Source organism: Conger conger, chromosome 4 (assembly GCF_963514075.1).
Source record: "Conger conger chromosome 4, fConCon1.1, whole genome shotgun sequence".
NCBI classification, from domain to species: Eukaryota; Metazoa; Chordata; class Actinopteri; order Anguilliformes; family Congridae; genus Conger; species Conger conger.
The window spans coordinates 40150148-40167364 of NC_083763.1; the positions used below are offsets into that span (position 1 = coordinate 40150148).

Consider the following 17217-nt stretch of genomic DNA (forward strand, 5'->3'; position numbering starts at 1 on the left):
GAAATGAAGAGTTGGGTGTCATCAGCGTAGGAGTGATAAGAGAAGCCGTGGGAAGAGATAACAGAACCAAGGGACATGGTGTATAGCGAGAAGAGGAGAGGCCCAAGAACCGAGCCCTGCGGGACTCCAGTTCGTAGGGGTTGAGGGTCGGAGAGTGCGCCCCTCCAAGTCACCTGGTAGGAGCGACCAGAGAGGTAGGAGGAAAACCAAGCGAGTGCAGAACCTGTGACACCCATCCCAGACAGCGATGAGAGCAGAATCTCATGGTTGACTGTATCGAAGGCGGCTGACAGGTCGAGGAAGATGAGGACAGAGGAGAGGGATTTTGCTTTAGCAGAGTGGAGTGCCTCAGTGACCGCGAGCAGGGCGGTTTCAGTGGAGTGGCTACTCTTGAAGCCAGACTGGTTGGGGTCATGGAGATTGTTGTGGAGAAGATAAGTGGACAGTTGGGAGCAGACCGCCCGTTCCAGGGTTTTAGCGAGAAAGGGAAGAAGAGAGACAGGCCGGTTGTTGTTCAGGGCAGAGGGATCAAGAGTAGGTTTTTTGAGGAGGGGAGTGACTCTGGCCCTCTTCAGGGAAGAGGGCATGGTGCCGGAAGAGAGGGAGGTGTTGATTAGAGAGGAGAGAAAAGGGAGAATGTCCTCAGATATAGATTGTAGGAGGGGAGAGGGGATGGGGTCAAGAGGACAGGTGGTCGGGCGGTGGGAAGTAAGGAGTTTCAGTGTGTCAGCGTCAGAGAGGGGAGAAAAGGAGGTTAGGGAGTTGGGGAGGGTAGGAGGGTCAGCAGGGGTGGAGGGTTGGGAGAAGGAATTGCGAATAGCATCGACCTTCTTTTCAAAGAAGGAGACAAAGGCATCAGGTGTGAGTGATGAGGGGGGTGGGGGGGGAGGGGGGGCCAGAAGAGAGGAGAAAGTTGAAAACAGTTTGCGGGGATTAGAGGCGGCCGCGTTAATTTTCGAGTGAAAGAAGGAAGATTTAGCTAGAGAGACAGAGGAATGGAAAGATGATAAGAGGGCATGGAAGGAAGCCATATCACTGGGGAGACAGGACCTTTTCCATTTTCTCTCCGCCGCCCGCAGTTCGGTTCGGACAGCTCGTAGAGCATCAGAAAGCCAAGGACTGGGGGGGGAGGCCCGAGCTAGTTTGGTGGTGAGGGGACACAGAGAGTCAAAGGAAGATGAGAGGGAGGACATGAGAGTTGTAGCCGCATCATCGGTAGACAGTCGAGAGAAAGACACCGCAGATGGTAGGGAGGAGAGGATTGTAGATGAGAGGGTGGAGGAAGACAGGTGGCGTAGGTTCCGTCGACAGGTGACAGTGGACGGTGGGAGAGATGGATGGGTGTTAGAGGAGAGTGGAAGAGAGAAAGAGATGAAGGAGTGGTCAGATATATGGAGTGGTGTTACAGAGAGGTTGGTTGTTGTGCAGCTCCTTGTGAAGATGAGGTCAAGAAGGTTGCCTGCTTTGTGGGTGGGAGGGGAAAGAGTGAGGGTAAGGTCAAAAGAAGAGAGGAGGGAGAGAAAGGTAGACTGGGTGGACTCTGAGTTGAGGTTGAAGTCACCCAGGAGGATCAGGGGGGTGTCATTGACAGGTGAGGAGCTGAGGAGGATGTCCATCTCATCCAAAAAGTTTCCCAGAGGACCCGGGGGCGATAAACAACAATAACAAACAGTTTGCACGGCAGAGTAACAGAAACCGCATGAAATTCAAAAGAGGAGAAGGAGAGGGATGAGGAGAAGACACTAGATCTCCATGAGGATGAGATTAGGAGACCTGTGCCACCTCCTCTGCCAGAGGATCTGGGTGTGTGGGAAAAAGAGAAGGCAGAGGAAAGGGCAGCCGGGGTGGCCGTGTTCTCAGGTGAGAGCCACGTTTCAGTTAAAGCAAGAAAGTCAAGGTTGAGGTGGGAGGCATAGGCAGATATGAAGTCTGCTTTCTGGACAGCGGACTGGCAGTTCCAGAGGCCACCAGCCACACAGAGATCAATACCAGGGGATCTGGGAGGGAAGATGAGGTTAGAGATATTCTGCCCATGTTGGCGGGAGGCGAACCTCCTACCTGACTGGGACCTGGGGAGAGGAGAGAGGACAGGGATGGGAAGGAAACACATGGAGGGAACTAGGGAGGACAAGGGGAATACTACACAGTGGAATGAGGGCAGAGGAGAGGGAGGCTGCTCGTGCGGCATGGAGTGACTCACTGACGGAGAGGAGTGCAGTCTCTGTTGAGTGGCCCGATCTGAAGCCAGACTAATGGGGGTCTAGCAGGTTGTTGTTAGAAAAGAAAGAAGAAAGTTGAGTAGAAGCGGCTCGTTCTATAGTTTTAGAAAGGAAAGGAAGAAGAGATACCGGGCGGTAGTTCTGGATGATGGAGGGATCCGGAGTAGGCTTTTTAGTAGCGGAGTGATGTGGGCCCTCTTGGAGGATGCCGGAAAACAGCCGGAAGACAGGGAGGAGTTGACAAGGGAGGTGACAAATGGGAGAATGTCAGGTGTGATAGTTTGGAGAAGAGAAGAGGGGATAGGATCAAGGGCACAGGTTGTAGGGCGGTGGGAGAACAGGAGTTGAGAAACATCAGAGTCTGTAAGGGGGGAGAAAGTAGATATGGACAGGTCAGAGAGGGGGAGAACAGAGAATTTCCACGAGGGGGAAAGGGGGGGGTCTGGTCTGGGGGAAGACCAGTACCACCGCCACGGCCGGAAGGCCGGGGAGTGTGTGAGAAGGAGAAGGAGGATGAGAGGGCAGCGGGAGTGGCGGTGTTGTCAGGTGTGATCCAGGTCTCAGTTAGGGCAAGGAATTGTAGGGACTGGAGGGAGGCATATGCAGGGATGAAGTCAGCCTTCCGAGTGGCAGACTAGCAGTTCCATAGTCCCCCTGTGACAGCAAAGTCCTTACAGGGGGTCAGCGGGGGGTAGCTGAGGTTGGAGGGGTTCCGGCGCCGTGGAGGCCCACGTCGCAGGGGGTGTCTTCGGGGGAGAGGGCATACTGGGATGGGGTGAAACATAACATAACAAACTGGGACGGAGTGACGCTGGCGTCGCTCTGAAGACGCCTATTTAAAGCACCTACAAATCGCTCACAAGCAGTATCAAATTAGCGCTAATCTCCTGACAAACTCCTGACAAACTCAGCAATTTCAAAACAAACGTTCAATCACTTTACAGGTATGCAACCAGTATGAGCGATTAACAGAAATACAACAGCAATACAACAAACATACTGGCTCAAGCCCTAACCTTAGATTGTTCAAATTAGCAATGATAAAATTACACTTTACCGCGTCTAGTGGACGGTCCGCAACGATACCACACACCTGGTTACAATGATGCACTAATGACGAAGGAGGAAATAGGGGGAGGGATTCTGCTGTCCTGACAGTGGTAGGCAAGTCATTCCACCACTGAGGAACCAGAACGGAAAACAGGCGTGAACGTGCAGCTCGAGTGCCAGGTGCACGTAGAGAGGGAACCATAAGGCGACCAGAGCTGGCAGACCAGAGTGGTCTAGCAGGGGAGTAGGGAGTGATCAAGGATTGTATGTAAGGTGGGGCAGTCCCCTTAGCAGCCTGAAATGCCAACACTAGGGCCTTGAAACGGATGCGTGTGGCAATAGGAAGCCAGTGGAGGCGAATGAGAAGTGGGGTGACATGAGCCGACCTGGGCTGACTGGTGATCAGGCGGGCTGCAGCATTCTGGACCAGCTGGAGGGGCTTGATGGCGCACGCTGGAAGACCGGCTAGGAGGGAGTTGCAGTAATCCAGGCGGGAAATGACGAGCGCCTGGACTAGGAGCTGGGTGGCTTTCTCCGTCAGGAGATGACGGATACGGCGTATATTATACAGAAAGAACCTGCAGGTTCTGGCAGTGGAGGATACTTGTGGAGCCAGGGTGAGGCAGTTATCAAGCGTCACCCCAAGATTCTTTGCCGTATGGGAGGAGGAAACTACAAAGTCCTCAACAGTCAGTGAGAGGTCGATTGACGGAGAGGACTTAGCAGGGATGTAGAGAAGCTCAGTTTTGGCAAGGTTGAGCTTCAGGTGGTGGGAAGTCATCCACGCAGAGATATCAGCCAAGCAGGCAGAGATCTGAGTAGTGACTTGGGTGTCGGGGGGGAAGGAAATAAAGAGTTGGGTGTCATCAGCGTAAGAATGATAAGAAAAGCCATGGGAAGAGATAACAGAACCAAGAGACATGGTGTATAGCGAAAACAGGAGAGGCCCAAGAACTGAGCCCTGCGGGACTCCAGTTTGTAGGGGGTGAGGGTCGGAGACTGAGCCCCTCCAAGTCACCTGGTAGGAGTGACCAGAGAGGTAGGAGGAAAACCAAGCGAGTGCAGACCCTGTGACACCCATCCCAGACAGCGATGAGAGCAGAATCTCAATTTCTCCCAGCATGCAAAAATGTTGTGTCTTCCATCCTTGTGCCCTGCAAACTGCTAGCTAGTATTCTTGCTGTTCGAGAGTTACAGTAACTGTCTATAGTATATTGCCAAGGAAAATAAGAGAGTGCTAAGTTTAGCCTGTTGTTTTCTTTTTGTGATGCGATGAGGACGTTTTGTTTGATAGCTACTGTGGCGGCCCGATCAGGGATCGGTACACCACGGGAGTGGAACGACCCGTGCGCCGACGCCAAGAGCTAGGGAAAATAATTAATAACGTGTATTTCCCTAGATCGTATTTAACAGGTCAGCACCTTGGAGAGAGCCCGGCGAGGAGAATCAGCACCAAGGCCAGCAACACCGGGGAAAGGCGCGTGGGGAATGCAAACAATGAATACTAACCATTTCTGATTGGACAGGTGCAGCTGGACCGAGTTCAAGAGGGAGAGAGACGCTCTACAAAAGGCCGGGCGGGAGAACAGAACTGGGCTGAGGACTGAGGGCGCGGAGCCAGCACATTAGAAATCACTATTAGAAAGACGGACGACAAGGCGGAGAAGCGGGACTTCCGAGGCCAGGAAAGGCGAGGATTGGACGGTCCCGCCACTAATAACGACAGACCAACACCGTCACGTGAATCCCGGAGAGCTGGCGTTCCTATTTTTTTGTCTCTTTTTGTAAAAGGAAGCATTTTTTTGTTCGGGGCTATTGAAATGTGCCCAGAAGGCACTTAGAATTTTTTTTTAGGAAAATTATTTTTTTGATTTACCTATTTTTGCTCTCTCTTCCTCTCTCACCCAGTGGGTCACCACACTAGCCACGGCATGCACTGTAGGCATTTAAAATAGAGTTGCATTTGTAATTGCAATGGTGAAATACGCGTTAGGCTTATGTTAATAATAAAAAGCTGTTCCTGAAACAAAGATTCAAACTCTCACATTTAAGCATGAATAAAAAACTTCTAATGTTTGTAATGTAGAATATATTTTGACAGTCCAAAGAGCCGAAGAGGTTCTACCTCCAACCAGCACAAAACTTATCCCAGAACAGCTGAAAAAGAGCTACAAGCTATGCTGAGCTTTTAAATATCACCCGGATGTCCTTCTGATTAAAAAAAATAAAAAAATTGATGGGTGGAACCCCACATGGCGAAATATGTTAATGTTTCTGTCAAATTCACCCAATTACAATAAATCGCTATAGGGCCTTTGGGTATGCTTGGTTCAGTTATACTGGCGAGTGTGCAATGTGGCTTTGTAGGTTCCGGTAGATTACATTACATGTTATTTAGCTTATATCCAAAGCTACTTACAGTTGATTAGACTAAGCAGGAGACAATCCCTGGAGCAATGTGCAAGGGCCCAACTGCTGTGTGGATCTGGAGCAGTGTGCAGCTACACCAGAGATCGAACCACCGACTTTACAGGTCTCAGTTGTATACCTTAACCAATAAGCTACAGGCTGCCCCATGATAGCAAAGAAACTTTACACTTACGCTCAGTGTAAACAAATATCCCTGGATCGGAACCCTAGCAATGATTTGTTTTGTGCTTTTAACCATTTAAACAAAGGATGCTTTCTCTTAATTAAGGAAAGCTAAGTTTTATGACATATTAATCTGGTGCATTACTACACACTTGATGTTTTCCATTCATCTTTAGCTGTTATTAAATTATTCTTTTAAAAGCATGATAAATGGTTTAAATGGGCAAACTCCATGCTCAGTGTCCAAAACATTTTTGTTGTTTATCAAGAAAAAATAAACCGTATGAAACTGCACAAAGAGACATACAATATTCAGAAGTCATACAATATTCAGAATTGTTACTGGTTCCTGATTACTTTTAACAACATAATATTCTAATTCATGTTTAAGATAATACAAACAAAACATAATTAAAATAAGAATCTCATCCTGATTATTTGGAATGCTCTAACATGTTCAGAAACAAAGAAACTAAACTAAAAAGGGTAACCAAATTCTAGTTTCTGTGACATACCAGTCCAACTCTCTGGAGGTGTCTCCTTATTCTTGTGTTATTAAAATATCCAGCTAGGTGTTTGTCAGTGAGACTGTTGTAGGTTGACAGTATACTGTAACAGAAAAAAGAAAGTGTGTGTTAACAATGTTCAAAAACAACCCCAGTTTCAGCTTTAGTTAAAAAATGTTTTTGTGTTTCACAGCCCTGGTTTTGTCTTGGTAACTTCTCCCTTTCTAAACAATAGATCCTGGGAACATTCCTGTAAATTCCTGCATTGGCTTCCCCACTGCTTTATTGATTGTCATTTAAATTCAAGGATCCCATTTTAGGAACATTTTCTCCAGAAAATGTATGTGTACTAACTGGAAAACAAATTTAGAAGTACATCCACTAATTCTGATGTAGCTGTTAGTAAATTATTCATTGTGTGCTTCTTGGAAAAATTTTTACCATAGTGCCATAAAATAATGTTATATCTTTACCCAAACAGTATATTAAATTAAACAATGGTAAAGTAATATATGATCACACAACACATTGCTGTATAGTCTCTCTGCAATCAATTGCATCCTTTAAGTATTATTAGTGAAATCATAAATAAAGGACCATGGAATATTAACACTGTGATATTAACCTTAAGAATGTAAGAATCCTAAAAGCAATAAAGTTCCTGTAGGGGGATTTGACATTTGCCATTTGCAGGCCATGCAAGTCGTACATTTACATTTTACCTATGTAGAATTAACACCCTGCTCAAAACTCCTGCACTGACGCAGGTTCCATTTTATTGGTTTGTTAGGTTGTATCACTTAACAACTGAGACAGTGGCTGTCAACTACTTTTTCCATCACAAATTCCCCTTCTGCAAGGTCAGACAACAGAATCCCTACAGCAAAAGTATTCATTACAGTACTATATCTTATTACTCGTTTGTGTATTACTGGAGATGGATAGTGCACTAATCCAACCCAGTAGGTACTGTTTCTTATCCCTTTCCTATAGTTCTCAAAATAGTAATATGAAAATACGGAAGACAGCAAGTAAGCGACGTGAAACTAGTTACATACTCTGTTGAAAAAAACAGCTCAGCTGGTAGCTGGGTGACCAGTGAAGACCAGCTCCATACTTAACATGGTTTGACCAGCTCAAACTATGTTTTGAAACACCAGGTAGCTGGATAGAGTCACTGGTGTAAAAAAAAATTTACACCAGGGTAGCCAATTAAATGGGATTTAGTTTTAGGTTTTCGCCTAAATGTTAACAGACATTCTTCTTCAGACTGGGAAATATCTATATTATTATTATTATTATTATTATTATTATTAGTAGTAGTAGTAGTAGTAGTAGTAGTAGTAGTAGTAGTATAACTAAAAATGTGTGAGTGCGTGTGTGTATGTGTGTGTGTTTGTTCGATAGAAAATGTTTTCTGCAAGTGGAACTGCGACATTAAATTAATCAACAGCGAGCTACCCCACTCTGACTTCTGTAATGGCTGGAAAGCACCGATATAACGTTAGGAACAAAGTAATTCTACCTAAACTGGTTAACGTAGGTGTAACAACTTGGCTAAGATACATATTCAACTTTAGTCATCAACTTTAATCTGTAACGTTATCCCAGTTACTATCGCGATTAACACATTAATTTAAGTATAGCAAAACAATTGTAACACTTAAACACGTTAGACGCAAACACTAACAAGCACTGCATGAAATATCGTTAGGCTAGAAACTGACACTATCGAGTAATATCATACATTCACTTACCCTGAATGTAGGTAACTCATGTTTTAGGCAGTTGCTTGTTACCTAGAATTCATTTAACTCATCTGGTCGGAAAATTATAACGTAAATGTCTGTCTCCTCGATGCGTATAAACCACAAGTTGACAAGCAAGCATGAACGTAAAACGATTACTGAATGTGTCGGTTCTCTAATACAAAGCAAAAGCCTATATTCACAAGTCACATCCAGCACTTTTGTATGTGCAGAATTTATGGCATATTTCGTTGCTAGGGAAAGTCACGTGATGATGCGATTGAGGCGCTGGGAGCCCTCAGATAAAAGCAACGTAGACGACTTGGGGGAGAGATGAACCGGGCGTTGCTGCAAAAGAGCACACGTGCTCAGTCAATCTACCCTGCATAAATAAAGGTTAGTAAATATCATAAATTCCACCTTATAAGATAAAGTTTTACCTCCTGCCAACATGGACTGAAATGGCAAACAGCGTGTTTCCCACTCCTGGTTCTGGCGGTGTAGGACGATGCCCTTTTCAGTTAATTAGCTAGACCTATATAGGTGGTTGTAAAATCACAAAAAACTATTTTTGCAGTACATGTATTACATAGGCTAGCCCATACGACTTTGACACTTGAAATGTGACATTCTTGATTTGACTGATAAACCCTGGTATTATCTCAAAGGGTAAACAAATCCCAGGTTATGAAAATAAATTCCAAATCTCTTGTATATGCCAGACTGCTGCAAGCTAGCAACTGAAATTGAACGGAATAGCAATCCTGGTTGGCTGGGTACCAGATTTTTGCAAGCATGTAGCGTCGCTTTCACTTTTCTGTGGTTATTGCTGTTATCACCGTGTAATAGCACAAGATACCATAGATTAGGTTGATGTACCCAAGCGTCCAGTGTTAATATGAGGATCCTACAAAAGTAAGCTAAATGCTGACAGGAAGGCAACAGTAACTCAAACAGCCACACCTTACCACAGTGGTATGCAGAAGAGCAACTCTGAACACAGAACACATTGAACCTTGAAGTAAATGGACTTCTGCAGCAGAATACCAATAAGTCTAAAAAATAAGACAAAAGAAAACCTAATAAAGTTGTCACTGAGTGTATAATACAATTAAACATATAATAAAGACTAATTGTAGAAAAGAAAATTGATGGTTGATGCTTTTGTAGTCTTTATTATACAGTGCAGTCCATAAGCATTTGGACAGTGGTACAATTTCTGTTCTTTTGACTAGGTACACCTGCACATTGGATTTGAAATGAAGCAATACATAATGAAGTTAAAGTCACCTTTAATATGAGGGTATGTACATCCATATCAGGTAATCTGTGTAGGATTTTCTTTACATAGGCCCTCCATTTTAGGGGACCATATGTAATCGGATGGTTGGCTTCTCAGCTGTTTCTGATTTGTCAGGTTTATACAATAACTAAATTAGTGCAGGTACAAGAAAGCATCCAGTATCTAGTTTTGATTCCATGACTCAAACAGTGGTATACTTCTTTCATATAAATGAAAGAAGGTGAAAAGGAAACAGGACATACAGACCCTGTCAATTTGGTTTCCAATTAAGTACAATTGAGTACAGTAAATTAGTTAGAGTTGAAAGATAAACTGAAATGAACAATAGATTTCCAATACTGTGAAAGGTTGGCTAGTACAAATAGTATTGTTCCACACTTAAAACCAATAGTTTTGGATTAAACACTTCTCCATAACACGTTATAAGTATGTCAAGGCGTTTAGTAGGGGTGTAAACCTTTGTGTCACGGAACAGAGTACTGGATCTAAGCGCAGTCAACGAAAAAAGGATCTTTAATAATTGGGTCAGACAGTGCAGGTACAGAGCCAGCAAACAGTAAAAGGCAGAGAATAGGCAGAACGTGGTGACTGGGCAGGTGAAAGTCAAAACCAGGAAGTCAGTCTGATGGGGCAGGCAGGAGTGAGGAAGGAGCATGGAAGAGAAGGAAGAGGGGCCATGGGCTCGGCAGAAAAGCAGGCAGAGTATCAGGAACAGGCAAGGTATCCGGAATAGGCTGGATTTCAGGAATAGGCAGGGTTTCAGGAACTGAGAAATCAGCCACTAGAAAACAGGACACCAAGAAAATCTGGCACAGGACAAAGAAACAGACAGGCTTAAGTACACAGGTAACGAGACACAATGGGAGTCAGGTGAATGCAGTGAAACGTGAGGGAACACGTATCAGGTCTGGGGGGCGTGGTTAGGAATAGGGGTAAACTCAAAACATGGAATATGGAACTAGAAAATACATAGAAACAGATGAAGAGGGGAAACGACCTACAAAAATAGGGGCACAGGACGTGACAGAAAAAACATGAAACAACATGGAACTGTTTTAAATACATAAAACAAGGAAATCAAGAAATAACCAGAATGTGGAGGCACGGGACGTGACAATATGATACCAATAATTTATAAAGATACAATGTGATTGATCGCGATACAATGCAATAGGATACAATTAGCTGTGATGCTAATGTGATTTGACAGTTACTCCTCATCCCACAGACATTGAAATAACAAACAATTTGACTTTGAAAATGAAATGAACAAGTGTGTTTATTAAGTGCCTTAAATATCCCTATATGTGGTCCTGGGTTTAGAACATAAATTTTGGGAAAGAACTTATATACCTGCCCTGCGATGGACTGGCGAAGTGTCCAGGGTGTATTCCTGCCTTTCGCCCAATGCATGCTGGGATAGGCTCCAGCCCCCCTGCAACCCTGTTCAGGATAAGTGGGTTAGGATAATGAATGAATGAATGAACTTATATATAACTGTTTGTGATTGATTTGCACTTTGTTGTACGTCGCTCTGGATAAGAGCGTCTGCTAAATGCCACGTAATGTAATTAGAACTAACATTCATGAACCTGTATGTTCAACTTTTCTCGATCAGCAATTTGCCACATGTTTGACACAAATCATGAGGATCATAGAACGTAAAGTGTAGGCAGTAATGTTAAAGTGAAACCAAAATGGTAGGTTTGTTTAAAATAAAAAAAAATATATACATGGACATAACAGTACATAACAAAAGTGTCATTTCAGACTCCGCATTTTTCAAAATAAGTGTGATTGCGGCAAATTGGTGGACTATTGCTACTACTGCTAATACTATGGTGTACCTGGTGTTTGGTAAAGTGGTTGGTATGGTGTTACTATGTGGTTGCTAAGGTGTGTTAAGCGGTTGCTAGCTGGTTGCTAGGGTATTGTTAGGTGGTTACTAAGGTATTGCTAGGTGGTTCCTTGGGTGTATTGGCATTGCTAGGTTGTTGGTAAGGTGTTGCTAGCTGGCTGCTTGTGTGTTGCTAGGTTGTTGCTAGGGTGTTGCTAGGTGGTTGCTAAGGTGCTGCTAGGTGTTTGCTAATGTGTTGCCAAGTGGTTGCTAAGGTTTTTCTAGATGGTTGTGAGGGTGTTGCTAGGTACTTGCTAAGATGTTCATAGATAGTTGCTAAGGTGTTACTATGTATTTGCTAGGGTATTGCGAGGTGATTGATATAGCTAATTGCTAAGATGTTACTAGGTGTTTGCTATGGTATTGTTCGGTGGTTGCTAAGGTGTTACCAGTGGTGGGCCGTCAGGGCCAGCAAGGCCTTCTCTGCTGGCCTAAACACTATCAGAAGCACTGACCTACATTTACAACCTAAAATCTCATTTTTTAAATTGTATTAATTTATTCCCAACAGTCTATTCTCTTCATTTTGTAGTGTTTCGCTTGGCTGCATTGCTTCCAGGACGTGTATGTAGATGTTAGATTTTTGTCTAAACAGATTTCAGCCTCTATGTGCTGCCATGTCAATCTAATCTGCCCAGGGCCTTCAGAATCAGTAGTGCTGGCCGATGCAATTTATACTATATTAGCGATTGACTGTTTCTTTAACCAATCAGATTTCAAATTCCTCGCCAGCTAGCTGGCCCTGTGAAGCGTCGGCATTTTTCCGTCCTCTGATTGGTTGGTCAGAGCAAAACACACAGCCAAGTGCGACTATCAAGTTCGACTAGCAAAACACGTCTGTAGCGATCAACACACATTTAAGTTTTAATATTTTACGCCTACAATGGCCGAAGGAGGAGGAGAAATTGACTTGGTCTCAGACATACAAAAAAATCTATTTTCAAGGCGGACTTTTCCAGAAAAGCTAGACATCGTGAGGAGAGGTCGGCCAACCCCGAAGCTAGCTAGCTTGTCTCAGCCCAGGAAAGGCTTTGTTCGCCACTTCTAGACCAGTGACTACGAGCGGTACCACTGGCTGACAGCCTCTGAGGAGCGTTGCAAATTATACTGCTGGGAATGCCTGTTATTCGCAAGCGATCGACTTGGTGTTTAGAGTCACAGAGGGTTTTTTAAAATGTTTTTTTCATGTTATTAGATAAAAATGGATTCTGAACTGCTCCAGATGATGTACGGGGCACTGTTGAGGTTGTAGTGTAGAGGTTTGGAGTTGTCCTAACTGTGTTTCATGCTGTATTAATAATGGTAATTATTCTCAATACGCGAAATTCCCCTCTCTCTAATGCCACGCCTTGTCATTCTGCATTTTTGAATAGTATTGATGTTTTTTTTATTTTTATAATTGCGACGTGATAGTAGTTGTATTAAGAGGTGGACTAAGTCGGGTACGTCCCCACTGAAGGCCCAGGTACCAAATGCACGGCCCGCCACTGGGTGTTACTAGGTGGTTGCTAGGGTGTTGCTAGGTGGTTGCTAAGTTATTGCTAGGTGGTTGCTAGGGTATTGCTAGGTGTTTACAAAGATGTTGCTAGGTGATTGGTAAGGTGTTCCTAGATAATTGCTAAGATGTTACTAGGTGTTTACTATGGTGTTGTTTGGTGGTTGCTAAGGTGTGTTAGGTGGTTAGGACAGTGATGCTAGGGGGTTGCTATGGTGCTACTAGGTGGTTGCTAGGGTGTTGCTGGGTGGTTGTTAGGTTGTTCCTATGTGGTTGCAAAGGTGTGTTAGGTGGTTGCTAGTGTGTTGCTAGGTGGTTGCAACAGTTTGCACACACAAGCACACACAAAACACAAAATACAACATTTAAATTCCAACTGTCACCACACAAAAAACAGAACATTCCGGCAGGGTGTTGCTAGTTGGTTGCTAAGGTGTTGCTAGGTGGTTGTAAGGTGTTAATGTGTTCCTAGGTGGTTGCTAAGGTGTTGCTAGGTGGTTGCTAAGGTCTTCCTTTGTGGTTACTAGGGTGCTGTTACGTAGCTGCTAGGGTGTTGCTACGGTGTTGCTAGGTGTAACTAGAGATGTGCATTTCCTCGAGAAAATGCGGAGTGTGATAGCGGCCTTCATTCTTGCCTGCAGTCGAACACCCACCGTAAACTAACGATTGGTAGTCTCTGCTCTAGCAAAGACTCTCTGGGCATCCGGGAATAGCATATCAGTGGTCCAGGGGTGCAAAGAATATACCCACTGGGTTTCTGGTAGTAGCCAATCAGTGCGGCACAAATTGGTCACCCAAAAGAGAAAACACACCCCTCCAATTGGTACAGTGCACCCCACAGCCAGAAGCAAGATGCATGCCCAGCCAAGAGGACAGAAAAGCCAATGTTTGATCTTACTAATATTTTTATAAAAAATGTTTATTATTTTCTTTTTTTCAGCACTGACAAATCAGGGGTGGGACAGCGCACTGTAATGGCACCGCTGTTAAGCACTAATATACAGGTATTCCAGTCGTTTCTTTTCATGTGGTCTTTCTTTTTCTTTTCACTTCAACATTGCTAAAGCCAATTCAAGACATGCTGACAGATTTGGGGGGAGTGAATCACTAGCAGATGAGGAAGTATTGTGAACATGGAAAAGATGTACTGCTTGTAATATTTCAATTATTTGCATAGTCATATTTTTGATATTGTTTTATGTATATTGTATCAGGTATGTAGAACCCCAGACCCAGATGTGAGACCAAGACGTAGCTTGTCTTTAATAAAGGCAGGTCAGACAGCTAGGTCAATAGCCAGCAAACGGAATCACCAGGGATAAGGCAGTTTGAAGTCAATAGTCGAGGCAATGGGTCAACGCTCCAGCAAACAGGTACAATACGGATAATCCAACATGTAGTCGTGGTCATGCATGAAGGGTTGAAAACAAACACGCAAATCAGACAGAATTGGAATCCACAAAATGAAGTCGAAAAAAGAAAACGGGTCGATACACAGTGGTTCAAAACGATACAGCCAGAATAGGTGGAATGTGGAAGTTGAAAACAACACAGGTCGAACCAGGTATCTATCACAAAATAACGCTGGAAGGAATGGAGTTGACACATAACAAACTGGTGATGAAACATACAAAACGAGGGTTTTTTTTATAATACAGGCAACAAGAGGAAATGGCAATCAGGTGTGGGAAACAATCAGGAAGTGAAAACGCAGGTGAAACAAATAACGGTTCACAGTTACGGTTAACAAATAATAATGAATGAATGAACTGACAAGGTGACACAGAGGGTATTAAGACACGGAAACGCAAAACAATGAATGAATTAGACAAAAGACTACACAGTGATAAACACGAAACCTGACAGTATTGGCTGTAATAAACAACAGTTATTCTTAGCTAATAATGCTAGGCATGCTTGTATTCGGGCGAAGTAGCTGCATCTGAGTATAGGTGCACTATACTCAGCTGCGACTACTTTGCCCAAATATAGCGAGAGTCCTGGATCATCGTGGCATGTTTTGTTAGAATTCATGTCAATGAAATGGAGTGTTGAAATCTACTGGCAACAAAAGATTACATACAGAAAACTTGATAGTGAATGATTACATGTTTACAATGGACAAAAAGTATTTTCATAATTTTAAGAGTGGGTTTCTGGACCCATAGATATTTTAAGGCCCCCATGCCGATGACAAGATAATAATTCCCACTTGGTAATGATTCAGAATTGAGGTTCATGAGCTTATGATTCAGAAGGTTTACCTGCTTTACATTTGAACTTTATACCTAAATTATGAAAATAAACTAAATTAAGTAACTATTGTAAGTGGTACATGTGTCTTCATTTAAGCCATTTTGCCATTTTTCAAATATCTGTGATGCTCACCTCTGGAGGGATGATTCCTAGTGAGTTGCCAAGAAAGGTGCAAATGGAGTATGAAATGGTGGAAGGAAGAAAAAATGAAGATTGAAAATGAAGATAAGGATGAGAAATATGTAGTTTGAATGAAGGTGGGTGGATCTGGATGGGAAGCAAATTGCTTTTTTAATGACATCTGTGAAATAGGGAGATTTATGAAGGAGATGAAGTCAGTGTAGTGACGGGGACTGGCGGAGAACCAGGAGCGACTAAGGATAATACCTTATAAGCGGACACGATAACGTGTTCGCCACAAAATCCTGGGAGATAAGGGAACAGGGAGAAAACAATACAGAGGGAGACCTCTCCTGGAACAGGAAGGGGAACAGAAACCAACCCGGAGACAAACTCCGACCAAATTAGAGGACAAGCCCAAAACGGCTAAAAGGAAATAAAAGCGACCCTTGAAAAACAGGGCGAACAACCCAACCGAAATAAGTGCTAGGTGACGAACACTGAAACCCCAGACCGGGGACCAAAATAAAAGTACAACCTAGTACAAAACACTAGGCACGCAAAAGAAAAGAACCTTGAGACACAGCTCAAGAAAAACACAAACCAAAATACAATACCGGGGACAACGTCCCTCACCCAAAAGCTCACACGAGCTAGAAATAAAAAGAACCTTTTAGGAAGGTGTCAGAAGTGCACACAGTACTAACAATCTGATCACCTTCCTTAACTTTTTCTTTTAAGGAAGACAGAAACCAAAAACCAGCACGATACCTGACTCAACCCGAGTCTACCGCATGCTTTTCCAGCTTGGTGCAAGGGCACCAAAGCGCCGACAGACTGCCAGTGAGTACTTTAAAAACCCTCAGGAGGTAGGCTCCCCTGGCACTAATGAGGGCCAGGTGAAAATAATGAACCCCTGCCCCCTGGTGGCCACAATCAGTCACTACCTCCCAACCCTGACAGTTAGAGAAGTTAGAGCAGTGAGGTTGACAGAGAGGGAAGGCAAAGGTTTGGTTCACAAGCAAACAGGTACAGCAGGGATAATGTAATATGTGGTCGATGTCACAAGCAAAGAGTCGATAACATATGGGAAATCCAAACAAAAGCAGAATCCAAAAATCAAAAACCGAATAGCCAAACAGAGTCCAAACACAATGGGCCAAATCAGAACAAAAGAGTAAATCCAGAGAGCACTCAAGAACTAATGCTGGAGAGTATGTTTGGGACCCATAACAATCTGGCAACAAACTAAACTAACAACGGGGTTTTTATACAGAGGTAATGAGACAAGTAATGACAAGCAGGTGTGGGAAACAATCAGGAAGTGGGAAACAGGTGAAACGAATGACAGGGAATAAATGAACTGACAGACCGACTACGGTGTGCTCAGAGGGTAAAAATAAACAGAACAGAAAACACAGAACCTGACAGGCTGTTTGTTTTCACTGTGGGGGCAAAATCACAAAGTAGGGGCAAAGCAATGTGAGAGTAGGAAGAGGTAAAGTGAAGTGGAAAGGCCCACTTCTTTTTTCTCTTTACACTTGCTCCCTTGGCCCTGTGATCACTGTACACAGGCTATCCTACCACTGCTACGCGGACGATACCCAACTCTTTGTCTCGTTCCCGCCATCTGATACGCAGGTTTTAGCCCGTATCTCTGCTTGCCAGAGGGACATCCAGAGCTGGATGGACAACCACCATCTAAAGCTCAACCCAGGCAAGACTGAAATTATATTCATCCCTGCTAATACCTCTCCCCATCTGGATCTCTCCATTTCCCTCGGGGATACCACACTCACACCGTCACCCAGTGCAAGGAACCTCGGCGTGGTGATGGACAGCAGACTGTCCCTCTCCGAGAACATTGCGGCGGTGACCCGGTCTTGCAGGTTCTTCCTATACAACATACGGAGAATCCACCCCTTTCTCACCCCCTACTCGACCCAGCTCCTGGTCCAAGCGATGGTTCTGTCCCGCCTGGACTACTGCAATTCCTTCTTGGCTGGCCTTCCAGCATCCGCCATCAGACCC

At 44.1% G+C, this 17217-nt stretch overlaps 1 protein-coding gene across 9 annotated transcripts in view; it reads right to left on the reverse strand.

Annotated features, from left to right (window-relative positions):
- Window positions 1–8328, reverse strand: part of erich3 (glutamate-rich 3) — a 32941-nt gene extending 24613 nt beyond the window's left edge. For all 9 annotated transcript variants that reach the window (XM_061237312.1, XM_061237311.1, XM_061237314.1 and 6 more), the window contains exons 1-2: window positions 8125–8328; window positions 6377–6470 (exon numbers count right to left, since the gene is read on the reverse strand). In XM_061237312.1, coding sequence (XP_061093296.1) covers window positions 6377–6470; window positions 8125–8144 — 114 coding nt within the window. In that variant the 5' untranslated portion in view covers window positions 8145–8328. The remainder of the gene's footprint in view (window positions 1–6376; window positions 6471–8124) is intronic.
- Between the last annotated feature and the right edge of the window lie 8889 nt (window positions 8329–17217).